This window comes from Trichechus manatus, unplaced genomic scaffold (genome assembly GCF_000243295.1).
Source record: "Trichechus manatus latirostris isolate Lorelei unplaced genomic scaffold, TriManLat1.0 scaffold00010, whole genome shotgun sequence".
Lineage (NCBI taxonomy): Eukaryota > Metazoa > Chordata > Mammalia > Sirenia > Trichechidae > Trichechus > Trichechus manatus.
Genome location: NW_004443946.1, coordinates 27,784,632 through 27,800,168, shown reverse-complemented (window position 1 = coordinate 27,800,168; position 15,537 = coordinate 27,784,632). Strand labels below are relative to the sequence as shown.

Sequence of the window (15,537 nt, the reverse complement as noted above, 5' to 3'; positions counted from 1 at the left end):
TATATTTATAGTTTAAATCATTGTGTAATTATTTGTTCAGTGTTTGTCCCATATACTAGATTGTAAGCTCTGTGAGGGTGGAGATCATTTGTCTCATTCACTGCCTGGCACTTAATAAATAATTGCTAAGTGAGTAAGTTATCATGTGCAGGTTCTAACAATATGAGAGTTTATATTAGAAAGGTTATTATGGAAATTAAAAAAAAAGAAGCAAATCAGAGATCTTGGTCATGGACTGCTGTAGACAAAAGATGACCTCAGTTTCACAAACCTGCAAGGAGTAAAGAAGTATTCTTGCCTCTTGGAGAAAAACCCTGAAAACAAGATTTTAGCAAGTTAAGGAATGCCTCGTACAGGGATTGGAAAGACAAATACTCCATGAGGAAAAACCAAGAGGCAGAAGGTCAGTCCTGAAGCCTTAGTTTCATCCATGGCTGTAAGTGCCAATTTCAAGCAGTACTAAAGCCGTGTTAAAGAAGACACATGCTACTTTTTCCAGATATTTGGCTCTCACCCAGGGTCAGCATTGGTCTCCCACTGTACACACCATAACCCTGTCTCTTTCATTAGGGGCCATTAAGTTTAATGATGATTTGAGCCTAGCAGAGAGCCATCGCCTTATTGAAGCTTTGTCCTCGTGCAAGCTGCCATTCCAGTGTGCTCATGGGAGACCTTCTATGCTGCCGTTAGCTGACATAGACCATTTGGAGCAGGAAAAACAGGTATATTAATGACTAACAGGAGTAGGAGGGAGCAAGGTTTATCTTCTCTTTCCTTTTCAATTCTTATCATCCAAATGAAATCTATTTTAATCCTTTCCAAAATATGAGAGCTTTGAAAAATGTACATTGGAAATTTCGTATAAATTTCCAGTGTTCCAGCTCAAATTCAGAATGGAGCTTAGGCTGACCTGTCAGATTATACATGACTCCTTTGTATTTTTCAAGCTTAACAAATGTACAGCCTTATACATCCTGAACGTCTGTTGCCTACTGGCTCTAGGTTTGATTAGGTACAGACGTTCTTCCTGGGGCTACAGAAAGTTGGTAGAAATTCAGTGAGCTCACTGTTGGCAGAAGATAGCCTAAACATCCAGTTGCTTGATGGTTCTTGCTAGAATGGTGACCTGTCCTCATAGCTAGCCAGCTCCAGGGAGCTTTAGAGTTATGGTTTGGGGATCATCAAGCAAGGGAACCAAGCTTAGGAAAGCTCGCCATTATGTTTGCCCCTGATTACCCAGAGGCTCAGGAACAATGAAGTAGATAATGCAAAAAAAGCACAGAGTGGTTTAAATTAAGAACATTTTCTGCCCTTGTTACAATTTTAAATGAAACAGAACATGAGAACATAATAGGAATGTCCATGTTGCTGCTTTCCAAAATCCTTTCTTTTGTTTACCTCTCCTGCTAAAGGCTATCAAGTGTTTTCTTGCATTGAGTTTTCAGGTACTAATGTTTTTTGACTCATGATTTTACTCTATTATAAACTTTTTGTTTCACAAGAGAAAGAAAAAGTGAAACAAGTTTTGCCCCCATTGCTGAAGAGATGGGAATCTGTGACTTAAAGTTTTCAGCCCCACTTATCCTGAAGAAACCTATAGTCTTTTCTGAAACCAGAAATTAGAAATTTAACTAGATTTGAACAGTCACAATTAGGAAAGAAATACCTATCTACTACTTGGCTTTTTATATTGCTAATTGAATTTATTCTGTTTCTTCCCATAGATTAAACCCAATCTTGCTAAACTTCGCAAAATGGCCCAGGCCTGGAGTCTCTTTGGAAGAGCAGAAGGATGTGATACAAGGCAGAGCCTGCAGGTACCTGTACCTCCCTGTGAGCCAACATGAGAGTAGAATTACTGATCGATAAGGAACCAGAGAGATGCTAGCCACATGCCTCTGAGCACAGCATGAGCAGCAGCTGCTGGCGTGGCCTTGACTGACTCAGCCCAGTGCACCTGAGCAACTTCCAGATGGCAGGGCCTTTCTCAAGCAGATAATCCCTGTAGGTGACTAGCAAGATGAAGTTCAGGCATGAAGAAAATCCATTCATTCATTTGCATCCATGGACAGCAGAAGTTGGCATATATCTACTCTTTATAACTTATTTAGGGATAAAATTTGATGATTGTCTGGTTGGTCAGTTTGTGTGTTTTTGTTTTGGAGGAGGGGTTGCAATTTTTTTCTAACCTCAAAATTTGCATTTACACAATTTACCTGATGCAAAACTCCCAGGGATAAAGTCTGCGTCCCTGAGCCCACAGTCACTGCTCCACTAGTCACTTCCTTTCCCTTCAGTCTTCTTCACTCCCCTTGCTGCTTCTATACATACTAAATCTCAGAGTTACAGTATCTCTAGTCTCAGTAAACACATTCCCTGAAGTCATCCCTCAGGCTTTTGGCTTGATAAAGAGAAAGAAGGACGAAGATAGGATAGAGAAAATGTTAAGTCCTGATCCTGGTTTTTTTTGCTTGTTTTGTTTTATTACCTCTTTAAAAACTCTTTCAGGGACTCATGTTGTTCATATCCCAAATCAGTAAAATGGTGAAAGTGTTATAAGCTTGATTTTTGGGGGGTAATTTATAAACTGTCTCTTTATGTGAAATTAACTGTCATATCAAAATGCAGTATTTATTCTTTCAACCTAACCAGATGTGTTCTCCATGTTTTTTTCAGACAAGGGTTCTTTTGGTCCCTTTCAAATTCTATCTTGGCTTAATTACAGTAGGCTTATCTAATGGTCTTATCATTTTATTTGGGACCAGGATTAATCTTTTTGCAAATACTTGTTATGCCACTCTCAATCTTTATTTCCTCACCTTTCCAGATTTGATTACTGGTTAATAAGACTCATATACTTAAGTCTTATAGAAGAAGAAAAGAAAAAACCCAGCTGGTTAATGTTCATTGCAACTGGGATGCTGTACAATGAATAAGATGTTGCTGAGAATTTCCACTTTTGTATTTCCACACCAGCCTGCACAAATTGGCCTTTATATCAATGGAATGATTTTCCTCGTTTTTTAATACAGGAAACAAATTTGTGCTCATGGAAGAAAAGTTCATTTGCCAGCGGCCCTGGAGTGAATCTTACAGGAGCAATGAAGTATTGGATTCATTAGCCTGGGCCTCACAGAAGGTTCAGGGAAGGCCTTCACAAGTTGTCAAGGGGATCCTTGTAGAGCTATGTAATTGAAACCCTGAAGAATAGGCACTACTAAAAATGGTCTTTATTCTTCCAAACACATATAAACGGGTGTTTCATAGACTGGGAGACATGACCTTAGGAAGGAGGGTGTTTTCAGGGGATTTACAAGGCTGTCAAGGGCTCTGCCTCCATTCTCCAGGGCTGCATGGAGGCCAGCTGTCCTGGGAGTTTAAAAAAATCTTTTTAGGTCAGATCAAATTGTGAGATTAAAAAAAAAAGTGTTACAATACCTCTTACTAGGATGATGGGGTGTGATTTCAGAAGGTTTTGCTATCATCCCAAACTACTGTTTTCTTGAGAGTAGCAGAGGATTAGAAAAGGTTCTCCATAAATTATGTAGCCAGTCTTCCTGGCTAGCTTGACTTGAGCAATTTAAGAGATAATTATCTATTTTAATAATTTATAAACTCAGTAGCATGCGTCAGCATAAAACCAACCTATTAGCCAAAATTATCTAACAGATTACTTTTATTGCCTGTTAGGATTTTGTTTGTTTTGTTTTTAACTCAGGTGCCATAAGAGCAAAGGTATATTTAATTTTCTAATACGTGATAGAAGTACAGCCAGAATGCTCCTTAGAAACAAGGATGGCGAGACTTCGTCTCACGTACTTTGGCCATGTTATCAGGAGGGACCGGTCCTTGGAGAAAGGACATCATGCTTGGTTAAAGCAGGGCATCAGCGAAAAGGAGGAAGACCCTCGATGAGATGGATTGACACATGGCTGCAACGATGGGTTCAAGCATAACAACAATTGTGAGGATGGCGCAGGACCAGGCAGTGTTTCGTTCTGTTGCCGCTATGAGTCGTAATCAACTCTAAGCACCTAACAACAATATGTGATAGTAACCATTAGCTCCTGTACGGTGGTTTGAGGTTTACAAGATAATTTCTGCATACTTTATTTTAATTTCTCAGCAGCCCTGTGAGATAAAGTGGTATTATTTTCTCATTTTACAAAGGTGAAAACTAAGTCTGAAAAAGATTAAGTGATTTGTCTAAGATCGCACAGCTAGTAAGTGGTAAAGCTGAGAGTGGTATCCAAGTTTTCTGGCTCCAGCAACAAAAATAATAGTTACCATTTATTGAGGGCTTACTGCATACCAAGTGCTTTGTATGCACTATTCCTGATCCTTACAACAGTCCTCTTAGGAAGCTAGTATCCCTCTTTTAAAGTAAGACTGTTGAGGCTCAGACCAGCTTGCAGAGGGCCTAGATAATAAGCAGCAGAAAGTCATAATTCAGACCTAGGTCTGCATGACTTCAAATTGCATGTTCCTTCCCATTACTCCATGTGACCCCGTGTAATATGTATGTTTTTTATTTATTTGGCATTCATCAGTTTGTAAAATTCTCTCAGTATTCAGCTCTATTAGATTCTGATTTGTGGAGGCTTCAGTAACTTCACAGTAAAACTTGAGATATGAGATGTGAAATGTAGCCATTTTTGAGAGTTCCTCTCTCAGGAACATATATCAAAGTTTTATCGAGAAATAAAGGTGCATATGGCTGTCTCTCAAGAAGCCCATCATTTAGTCAGGGAGCTAGACAAGGAAATTGATGATAAAATATGGTAGTTTCCTCTACGTTTAGGGATCACTGAGACACAGCTATCTCTTTATTACTGAGACAAGAGGGGATAATCTGTCGGAATCAAGATTACAGATGGCAATAGGAGCATGTATCAGAAAAACTTATGGAAAAGCTTAAGAGTATAGCTGGAGGGAAGGAGAAAGGGAGAAAGATTAAGGGCCAGGGTAGAATGTAGCTGGGGATCTGGAACCACGTGAGCCATTGAAAATGGAGAGGTTCTAGGAGTCAGAGGTCAGAGAAAGGCAATGAGTCAGATGCAGACGAACAGCTGGGATCCGGGCATAACTGACAGTGAAACGGGCAGAGCAGGATGGGGGCCCAAGTGCTAGAGAGCTGTGGGGGGCTGAGGAAGCCAAGCAAGGTTCGCAGAAGAGATGCAGCCCTTCGGTGCCTAGAGAGCTCTGACAGCCAAGCTCAGCAGAAGCTGCAGGTGGGAGCCAGTAAGGGAGTATGTGAATGAAGGGAAGAGCAACCACTCTCACTACCTGTTTTTCACCCACCATTCCATCAAAACCCTTCATAAAAAGCAGGGTAACAAGGAGAACCAACTGATACTTTTGCCACTGTCCATCTTACCTATTTTCACCCTTTCTCGGCTGAAGCTGCTCATAAACAGTGAGATGGCAAAACAGGTGGGCAGGCCCAGAAGAGAGGAAAAGAAGAAAGAAATCTGAGAAACCAGAATTCTAGGTTGTTGTTGCTAGTTGCCGTCAAGTAGGCTCTGGCTCATGGCAAGTCCATGTACAACAGAGCAGAATGTTGCCCTATTCTGTACCATCTTCGTGATTGTTATGTTTGAGTCCATTGTTGAGTGCCTTCCAACGTAGGGGCTCATCTTCCAGCAGTATATGAGACAATATTCTGTTATGATCCATAAGGTTTTCATTGTTTCATTAGCTAGTAAGGAACTCTGGTGGTGCAACAGTTAAACGCTTGACTGCTAACCGAAAGGTTGGCGGTTTGAACCCATCCAGCAGCTCCACAGATCACAGCCTAGAAAACTCTATAGGCAGTTCTGCTGTGTCACATGGGGTCACTATAAGTCTGAATTGACTCAACACCACCTAATAACAACAACAATTTTCGGAAGTAGATAGCCAGGCCTTTCTTTCTAGTCTGTCTTGGGAAGCTCTGGAAACTTGTCTACTACAGGTGACCCTGCTGGTATTTGAAATACTGGTGGCATAGCTTCCAGCATCACAGCAACATGCAAGCCTCCACAGCATGACAAACTGACGGATGGTGGAAAATTCTAGGTAATCTGCACCAAATAAAGCCTTCCTTTTTTTCTTCCCTTTCTCTATTTATTCATTCAGTAACTATTTAATGAGTACCTTCTAAGTATATTGAGTCAGAATTTGGGGCTATAAAGAAAAAAAAAAAAAAGAGTTTATCCTTTGACTTAGATGATTTTTCAAACCCTTGGATTATTTTCACCCCTTGCCCATTTGTTAAGGAGTACTTGATCCTCAGTCTTATCCAGAAATGTCTGATGAAGTTTAGGCAGCCTGATCAAAACCTGTGGGAATCTGAATATCACATGTATTGATTGGATCCTGTCGAGCCAGTGAGTTAGCAGGATTCAGGTTGCAGTCTGAAGAAGCTAGATTTGGCCAGCCTTGCCTGACTTACAACTTGCTATGATTTACTTCATAAGCAAGGAATATCCAATGATGGTTAAAAAAAAAAAAAAAAGTGGAGTTAGCTACTGCTATTAGTTGTTTATCATTATTAACATTTCATTAGCTCTCTTTTGTTAACTGCAGAAGTTTACATATTTTTAGGAACCTCGTCAAGTTTTTGTTTCTTCACCACTTAATAGGTTCTTTTTTCTCTGTTGTTGGGTGCCATCGAGTCAGTTCAGGCTCATAGCGACCCCATGTACAACAGAACAAAACACTGCCTGGTCCTGCACCATCCTCACAGTTGTTATGCTTGAGCCTGTTGTTGCAGCCACTGTGTCAGTCCATCTAGTTTCGGGTCTTATTTCTAAATGTACCATGCTTGAAAATACACTACTAAAAGGATCCTTCTCTTTAGCACAGTATTTAATATAAACATCAAGCAATTGCTGTTTTCAGTGCAGTTAGGCTTCAAGGCTGCCTTCTGTCTTGTGAGTGTTGTGAAGAAAATTGGAAGCTAAGGCTATAGCTTTTTCTTATTAATAATTGCTGAGCCATGGCACACTATCCTGGAACAGCCATTTGGCGAATGAAAGAATAATTCAAAGCAAAGTAGGCCAGATATAAAACATTTCCAAACTACATTTCAGAACGGCTCCTTTGTGTCAACTAGGTGCATGTCTGCAGAGGGAGTTTTTGCAAGGACAGGTGGACAGTGTGGGGACTGTACAATAATTACATCAGCATCTGGTGATATCTTTATGGCAAAGCATTTCTGATACACATATGAGTTCTACATATGTGGCATTATGGAGTCATTTAGCTCAGGGATGGAGCTGTGACAAGCAGCCTTCATTAACAGAGAGACTAATGCAACAGATTGCCCTGAGAAATGGTTTTGAAGCACATCTGTGAGACTTAAGATCGTATGGGTACCAGCAGTTATTTCTTTGAGGTATCACTTTAAAGTTTTTCTTGGTGGAGTCTTTTTCAAAGACTGCTTTTGTGAAGCTAAATTAGGAATTTCTGTTCCGTATTTGAGTTCCAAGAATTGTGCTTTTTTTGCCCTCCACCTAAACTTGAAGATAAAAACTGGGGTAAAGAGTGTTTATAAACTTCATGGAGTAAGTTATCTAACTTGGTTTATTTAGCATACTCAGGGAAACTTTCACATCCACGGATTACTTTTCTATTAATTTTCTTCAAGCTACAGCAGTTTTTTTTTCCTGAGTTTAGTTGGTTTTGCCTGCAAGGCAGAGGTGGGCACAGAGGCTAGTAGAGAGTGAGTGCGTAAACATGGAAGACCTCAGTTTCTCCCTGTTCAGATCAGGGTCTCCCTTTTCAAACTTTACTCTTCTCAAACAGGAAAATGGGAGAGACGGAAATAGAAAAATGAGACCTATAAATAGCTTTGTGAGATGTATTTAATTGAGGTCCTAAAGATTCTAAAGAATATACATTTGTGCAGTTCTTCTGGTGCATACGGTTTGCACTTGACTGCTAACCTAAAGGTTGGCAGTTCAAACCCACCCAGTGGTACCATGGAAGAAAAGGCCTGGCAATCGTGTTAAGATTACAGCCAAGAAAACCCGGTGGAGCAGTTCTATTCTTTAACATCTGGGGTTACCATGAGTCAGAATCGACTTGGCAACCACCACCACCACCACCACCTGTTCTAGGCATTTTAAGTGTTGACCAAAAAAAGACAAAGCTCTACCCTTATAACCTTCATCCATCTCAGTTATGCCTGGGAAGGATGTTGGTGCTAATTTTAGACACAGACGAAGATGCACAAAGGACAAGTATCATAAAGCAATTTTGGAGCCACAAACAGAATTAAGTTCCTTGACTCACTGCTGCTCTTACTCTAAACTACACAATTGTACCCGAGGGAATTGCTGTTAGAATTGGTGCCTTCGGAGGAGACAATTGCTAGTTATTGGTAGCTATAAGCCACTTCACTGATAAATCGTGGAGTCTTCGCTGCTTTAAGAAATAATTGACAGACTGAGGCCTGAGTGAGTCCGACTCTTCTGAGTCAGAGCTTTTAGGCCAGTCTTTTAGACTGACCGTCTTCAATCTTGTTTCTTCTCTCAGGAAGAAAAGAGCCATAAGGCAAAGATCTGCCTATCTCAAATAGGTCCCCAAGAGTAGAGGCCTTTCCCTCATAACCTAGCTCTGACCAGTATTTATCAAAGTGTGGTTACAAATCACCTGTTAGAATCCCTTGGGATGTTTGTTAAACATGCAGATTCCTGGTGCCCCCTCCCTTCACCGCAGACACTGCCAAAAGAGGCAGGAAGCCAGCCTTTGTGACAAGCATCCCGGGGATTCTTCTACTCTGGACGAAAGAAGTCCGCCTTGGTCTTCTGCTTTAGACCACTAGCTCCCAAACATGGCAGAACATCTGGATCACCTGGGGAGACTTTTTAGTTTAACTGTAATTACTGAAGCAATACACACAAAAAAAGAACATTATATAAAAGTATTAAAATTAGATGTCCCCTGGCTTGCCACTACTTGATGTAATACTTTACACATGTACATATAATTTTGTTTCAATGAAAATAAGGTCACATTATGCATGTTACTCATAAGGTCACATTATGCATGTTACTCTACATCTTGCCTTTTTTTCCAGCTTGTTTTTAATCAACAATTATAAAATGAATTTCCTTACAAATTCATCCCATTCTTTTAACGCAGGGGTCACAAACTCAAAACGCCTGCATGGAATCAGAAGCTACTGAACTGCAGTCAACTACTGCCATTCGGCAATGTGTGCCTAGAGTTGTCTTCTGAATTTTCAAAAGAAGCAAGAAATCTAAATTTTCTTTTTAACATGCAATCTCCAGATTTTTAAATATTGGTAACTAATTCAAATTAAATACTGGGTGAACCAGCTAAAAATGTGTTCAATCCAGACATAGCCCTCAAGCCATCCTTTTGAAACTTCTTTTGCATTATATACATAGTGTTCCACAATATAAGTATCATACTTAACTTTCTCCCTCTCGTTGGACATTTAGGCTGTGACATCAGCATCTGCACTGAACATTCTTGTATGTTTCTTTATATACTTGTACAGGTAACTCTAGAAGTTTAAGTTCCAAATTGCCCTCTGAAAAGATTATCCCAACTTATAGACCTATTAAGAGTCCATGATAGGGTCCTTTTCTGGGGAGCTTTAAACACACAGATTTCCAGACACCATCCCAGTGATCCGATGCAATAGGTCTGGATGGAGCCCAAGATTCTGTAATTTTTTTTTTTAAAGTTCCATTGGTGACTCTGATCAGAGAAGTTTTGGAACCATGTCCTAACAAGTCTTTTGGGATCATTTCCAGTGAATTATAAAGGAAACTGTAAATACTGTCATTTGTACTCCTGTATTTTAGACTTATTACCTCTAATTACAGCCCTCTATGAAAACAGAAAAGGGCTCTGCTGCTGCTGCTATTTCAAGCAGTTCAATCAGAGCAGGACAATAAATAAACCAACTCAGGAACCTTCAAGTAGCTTTTATTGGCAGAGCCTAGGAAAAGGTGTGGTAGGCATTTCTGAGCGAAAATCTCTATCCCGCAGCAAGGTATTCAGTGTTATGTTTAACACATCACTGAACCAGAAAGTTTAAGCTCCTGACGCAGATGCAACCATGTCACTAAGAGGCTCCAAAATCAATAGGTCAAGCCTTGCTGCTGTGTTAAGATCTGAAAGGTAAAAAACAGTCCTGGCTTGTTAAGGGGATGACTGAAAAGGCAGGAAAAGTATCAAGTTTCTTTTAGGTTGACTCCCGTTCAGTCCCTTTTTACAAGGAGGATGTGTTTCAGCAGTAGCACTGAGGTCTCTCCATTCTGTGTTTGCCTAAGCAACTTCTGCTTAGGACAAGTGGTGGTCATAGGACATGATCATCAGGATGGTAGAGTTCGCTCATCAGGCGGTAGATGTAGGAAGGTGCATTCCCACCAATGTTGGAGATAAAGAGGGTAATGAGCTCTGGGGGGACGTAGTCAAACACAGGGCAGTGAACGCTGACCTTCTCCAGAATGTCCCCTAGAAGGCAAGCACACACACTGAAGGTCAATCTGAGGATCCTGCTCTAATACTTAAGAAGCATAAGACTCTAGGCTCAATAATTCAGGCCTGCCAGCTACCCCACAAAAGGGAAGCTGTGGCAAAATGCAAACCAAGAGATGACTCAGATGATACCCCCTGCTTAAAACTCTCCAATGCCTTTCCATAGCCCTTAGAATAAAATTCAAATTTGGGATTACAGCCTTCAAGATCTGGCCCCTCCCTACTACACTACTATAATTACAATTTGTACCACCTTCTCCTTGCTCGTTACTCTCTAGCCATGTGGCCATCTTTTTCCAACAGGCTAAGCATATACCCATCTCGTGCCATTTTCACAAGCTCCTGGAAAACTTTCCCATCTTCATACAGCGGGCTCTTATCATTCAGGACTCCGCTGAAATGTCATCTCAGAAAGACCCCTCCTAATTCTCTAATCTAAGGCAGTCCCCCTAACCGCTTTCCATGACTTCAGCCCGATTTGTTATTTTCTTCCTAAATCCCATGACCTGACATTTTCTTGTCTATCTTCCCCCAACAGAAATGTAAACACTGTGAGAGCAGAGCCTTGTCCGTTTTGTTCACTGTTATATACCCAGTGCCTAGAATAGTGCTGGATACACAGGGGGTGCTTGACAAGTGTTTCTTGAAAGAATGAATAAATGGATGAAGTTATTCAACTTCCAAGAAGGAACTCCAAATACTATGCTTTGCTCCCAAAGGGTGTTTAAGTCCAGGTTAACTGCTGATGAGGCAGCAGGCTCTCTGAGCAAAGCTACTACCTTCAGAAGACGTCAGAGAAAAGGACCCCCAACACACCAGGTATTAGGTGAGTTTTGTAAGTAGGAACACTTCAGAGCCCATTTCCTTTGGCAGCCACTTCACCAAAGTGACTCCTAACAGCAACTGAAAACAAGTACATTTTTCCAGTGGATTGTTGCCTGTGTCTCAAAATGCAAAGCCAAATTCAGTCAATGCTAGGTGATCCAACCCCCATGGCCCCAACAGCTCAGCTAAAATGTATTAGTCTTAGAACACGGGCTAGTTCAGGCCACTAAGCACTCTAAGCTGCTTAAGAGAACGGTCACCACAAGAAAGCACAACCTAACAGCATTCAGTCCTTCTGAGCACCAAAATAACACACACACGTACACACACATATGAAACTTCTGTACCTTCTGTGAAAGGCAGGACTTCTTCAGGAGCCACAAATTTGTGAAATGAATCTTCTTCATTGGGGAACTAGAAAAGAAAAGGTTAAAAAAAGAGACAGAAGTATAAACAGGTTCATGTTCTAAAAGCAAATAGCTTCTATCACATGAAATGGCTTCATTTAACTGCTTGTGTTCAGGCTAAAAAGGACAGGCCCTGAACTATCACGAGTAAGACAATTCTATGTTCCTAGTTTCTACTTGCTTGGCATTTTCAGACATGTCTGGGGTGACAGGGAGTGGTAGCAATGTAAGCAAAGGGCCTTTCCCAACTACGTATTGTCCTGACATTACTATTTTGACTTCCTAAAGCTGGCAGTTATAACTCTCAATTGTTTTTCCTGGGTCAAGACTTCTGTGACTCATAGCCCCTACTGGGTCTAATACATTGAGTAAATGCAGATATAAAGAGGCCCCAGATTGAGTAGTCTGATGGGCCAGAGTTCAAGCCTATACTTTGGCTTCCTTCCCTCTGCTGGCTACCACATAGAGACAGACATACCTGTGGGGAAAGCTTGAACATAGGAGCACAGACGATGAGCGGGGTGGAATGGTGTTTTGCTGCCAGTGCTAGAGTGTGAGTTCCTGTCACAGCTCTCAGGGCACCGTTGGCCAGGATAGTCTTTGTGCCAATGATTACCTTTGGAAGAGGAAGAAAGATGTGAGCCGTCCTGAGGGTAGAGCTTTAAAGGGGCCACTGGGCACAAGAGGCTCAGTACCCAAGCCCTGGTGTCCTAAGGGGTCACAGACCAGAAGAGGGAAAGGGATCTTAGGCTCAGTACCAAAGGTTCTAGCTTGAAAGTAGGTTCCCAAGGAAAGAATGCACATAGTATGGGCCAGGAAACTGCAATACCTACTGCTCTTAGCCCTGTCTTTTCTGGAAACCTACATGCCTCACCTCCTGAGAAGTCAGGAGCCTTTGTCATTTGCCATCTACCACTGCCAGGCTCTCTGAGCATAGGGCAGGAAGCTTCTCACCAATCCCTGGCAGTTGACACACTTAGCTTTAGTTCTACTACATTTTTTTCAGTACTTTAACCAAATTTAGAGGCTACTGCAAGTAAGGAACAACGATACAAATGAAGACTCCAAATATACTTACCTTGTTGACTCTTGACATAACAGCAAAAATGGCAGCATCAGTCATGACAGTTGTCTCAATACCTGCTTTGGACAAATTGACGGCTATTTCATGACCCTGCAATAGGAGGGAAAGGCTGATGCAGGGAGAAAGACTGAGACAGTGAAAGAGCTCTTAAATGTAACTGGATCTGGGGACTTCTGTGATACTGGGCAGATGCAGAACACAGTTTCCAACAGATAACTCATTTTTGGCCTATCATAAGCATTCTCTGGTAGGGTGCAGGGAAGCCCAGGGGAAGCTAATAAATGTCTAATACCCCAAAGCAGCCACAAAACTGGAAATGCTATTTGCTTTCATAATCAGGCATAGCTCATAGCTGATGAGATAGCTTCCTGACTTGTTATTTTAAAACATCTTGCATCTTTACGTATTATTTCCTTTTTTGAGACCTATTATTTACCTAGGGATTGAGTGAGGTTAGACTAAGCATCAGTCATCTCCAACTTAATTTATCCCATTTTGATTCCTAAAAGACCAATACTTATCTTTTCTTGGACCCAGCAGTTCACCAAACTTTCTTAAACCAATGTTTAAGTATGTTCACAGGATGAACGACTTGAAAATCCTTTTACTGTTTCACTCTATCTTCTCAATATTTCGATGTCTTGCTTACCATTTAAAAGTTGGCATGGACCTCGACCACCCCTCCTTTAGTCCCGCCTCAATTTTCCTTTCTCTTAGCAACTCCAGCAGTTCCCTACCTGGCAGAAAGGAGCACACTCTGCCACAATGACGTGGAATTTCCGCTTTCGGGCAGCCTCTCTGAGGAAGGCCTCTACTGTTCGGGAGTAGCCAATGGTCATGATCACCTCATTGGAGTGGATATGCTCCAGAGCCTGGGCTGCAATGTTCTCCGTTGTCCCTTCTGCAAGCACAGTCAGTTTTGCAAACCAAATATGAAACTGCCATGCTAGGTCACAGACATGACAGAGTATGGACAGGGAAGTTTGTCCTTCACACAGACTGCCCACCTAGCAGACCCTGGTACCTACCACAGGGTTAATGGAGTTCAAGTAAAATGTCACAGTTTCTTAAAAGCTCTACTTCTCTGGGATTTTCTGCCTCCCAACTTCTCAGCCTGCCCTTTTTCCCAGCAGCACCTCTGCTCATCAACCATGTCCACATCAAAACCTTTGCCACTACAGTTCAGACACCACTTGCAAGTGATTTTGAAGACAATGAATTTGGCAAAAAATGATCAAGTCTGGAAAATCCTAAAGTGCCCAGGGTAGGTTAAATAGAGCTTCCCCCTAAAAGAACTCTTCCTCCAAAAGGTGATCACAACACCTCCACCTGAGTTAGAGAGAAGCCAGAGAAGAAAACGGGAAGAATTCAGAAGCAGCAGCTTAGGACACAGAACTCCAGCTTCTTTCTCCCCTGGAGGAACTCTGTAATGAAATGAATATTTGCAGGTCTCACGGGTCACAAAGACAAGTGAGAGGGATGGAGGTGGTGTGTGTGTGTAACAATTCAGGAGAAAGTTTAATGCAGGAGGGTCTAACTGTGGTTTTAGGAAGTTCATTTTATTTAAAATGAAGATAAAACCCTATGCTAACAATAGTTTCCACCAGCAATGGATGCACAGTTGATAAAGTATAAAGGACAAACCTTTGAAAACCAGATGACTGGTTGTCTCTTATCTCTGCTGATGGTCAACTTTCAGGGTCTTCTGTTCCCTCACCTGCTGGCTACCTGTCCTGTCCACCTAGGGATCAAAAGAACTCTTACCCAGCTCCACCAGCAGCTCATTAATTGCCTCGACGATATTGGATTGCAGTTGGGCATAATGGAAGCTGAAATCCTCATTCAGGCCTCCGGATGTCAAGAGCTTGTGCAGGGACTCCTGCTGATCGCTCTCGTCGCTGCGTCCGTGGAGTCTATGGGGGCAACAAGATCCAAAGAGGGAGGTGCAGAGTAGGTGCACGTAAGGAGATAACAAGAGGCTCCAAGCAGGCAGAGAGACTCATGCAAAACGCGGGCCTGACCTGCCATACTCCTCCCGGATGATCTTGAGCACTCTCCGCACCATGTTGCCCACAGTAGTCTCCGAGGGCTGCGCGGCCGTCATCCTCCGGCCCTCCCTGCGGATTAGCTCCATCAGCTCCCCTACGGTACGAGAGAGAGAGAGAGTGAGCCGCCAAGCGCGCGGTGAGGCCAAGGCGACCTTCAGCCTTGGGATTCCGATCGAAAACGGGCCAGGGTCGCCGGTGGGCTTAGGCCTGCCTCACCCGCGTTGCTCCAGGGGTGGTCCGTGATGATCCGCCGTAGTAGTCCCAAGGTCTCCCGAGCCATGTCCTCGGAGCTGCGCCGCCCGCCGCCCCGCTTCAGGGCTTCCACAAAGCTCTCGATCTTCTCGGACAACTCCGAGCCCTTCGCCGCGGCACCCGGCATCTCTAAATAGCGTCGGCGTCGCCCACAAAATCCACACCAGCAAGACGACTGTGTTTGCACTTCCGGGGCGGGCGAGGTCGGCTTCCGCTCTTCGGGATGAACTCCAGCTTGGGAGAACGGAGGCCACGCCCCCAGCTGCCTGATCCCGCCCCTCATCCCCCTGAGCCAATCAGAGATGCGGAACTCCTTCGGTAACAGCAGAGCATCTGCGAGACCCCGCGGCTGGAGGGCCGGAAGTGGTCTTTCCTGGGTCCTCAGACGCTGAACAAAGGTGACGTGTGAGGGATGAAGTGT

At 42.7% G+C, this 15,537-nt stretch overlaps 2 protein-coding genes across 4 annotated transcripts in view; one reads left to right on the top strand and one right to left on the bottom strand.

Moving 5' to 3' along the window:
* MLH3 (mutL homolog 3) overlaps positions 1-3,837 on the top strand; it is a 28,063-nt gene extending 24,226 nt beyond the window's left edge. For 2 of the 3 annotated variants that reach the window (XM_023726392.1, XM_023726391.1), the window contains 3 exons: positions 571-722; positions 1,725-1,817; positions 3,033-3,837. In XM_023726392.1, the coding sequence (XP_023582160.1) occupies positions 571-722; positions 1,725-1,817; positions 3,033-3,122 (335 nt within the window). In that variant the 3' untranslated portion in view covers positions 3,123-3,837. Of the gene's footprint in view, positions 1-570; positions 723-1,724; positions 3,002-3,032 lie in introns of those variants that run through there. The other variant, XM_004371050.3, reaches the window with a different exon arrangement.
* Positions 3,838-9,927: 6,090 nt separating this feature from the next.
* On the bottom strand, positions 9,928-15,325 carry EIF2B2 (eukaryotic translation initiation factor 2B subunit beta). The gene is made up of 8 exons (XM_004371049.2): positions 15,081-15,325; positions 14,838-14,958; positions 14,581-14,729; positions 13,554-13,717; positions 12,811-12,906; positions 12,211-12,348; positions 11,673-11,739; positions 9,928-10,476 (listed from the first exon to the last, which is right to left on the bottom strand). Exons 1-8 carry the CDS (start codon positions 15,241-15,243, stop codon positions 10,319-10,321), a joined length of 1,056 nt encoding a protein of 351 aa, XP_004371106.1. The 5' UTR covers positions 15,244-15,325; the 3' UTR covers positions 9,928-10,318.
* Between the last annotated feature and the right edge of the window lie 212 nt (positions 15,326-15,537).

Excerpts from the sequence above, each read along its gene's own strand:
- EIF2B2 (XM_004371049.2), bottom strand. The coding sequence starts at position 15,243 with ATGCCGGGTGCCGCGGCGAAGGGCTCGGAGTTGTCCGAGAAGATCGAG. Across the intron at positions 13,718-14,580 it reads TGAGCTGCTGGTGGAGCTGG|AAGGGACAACGGAGAACATT; the intron begins GTAAGAGTTCTT and ends CTGTGCTTGCAG. Across the intron at positions 10,477-11,672 it reads AGTCCTGCCTTTCACAGAAG|GGGACATTCTGGAGAAGGTC; the intron begins GTACAGAAGTTT and ends CTTGCCTTCTAG.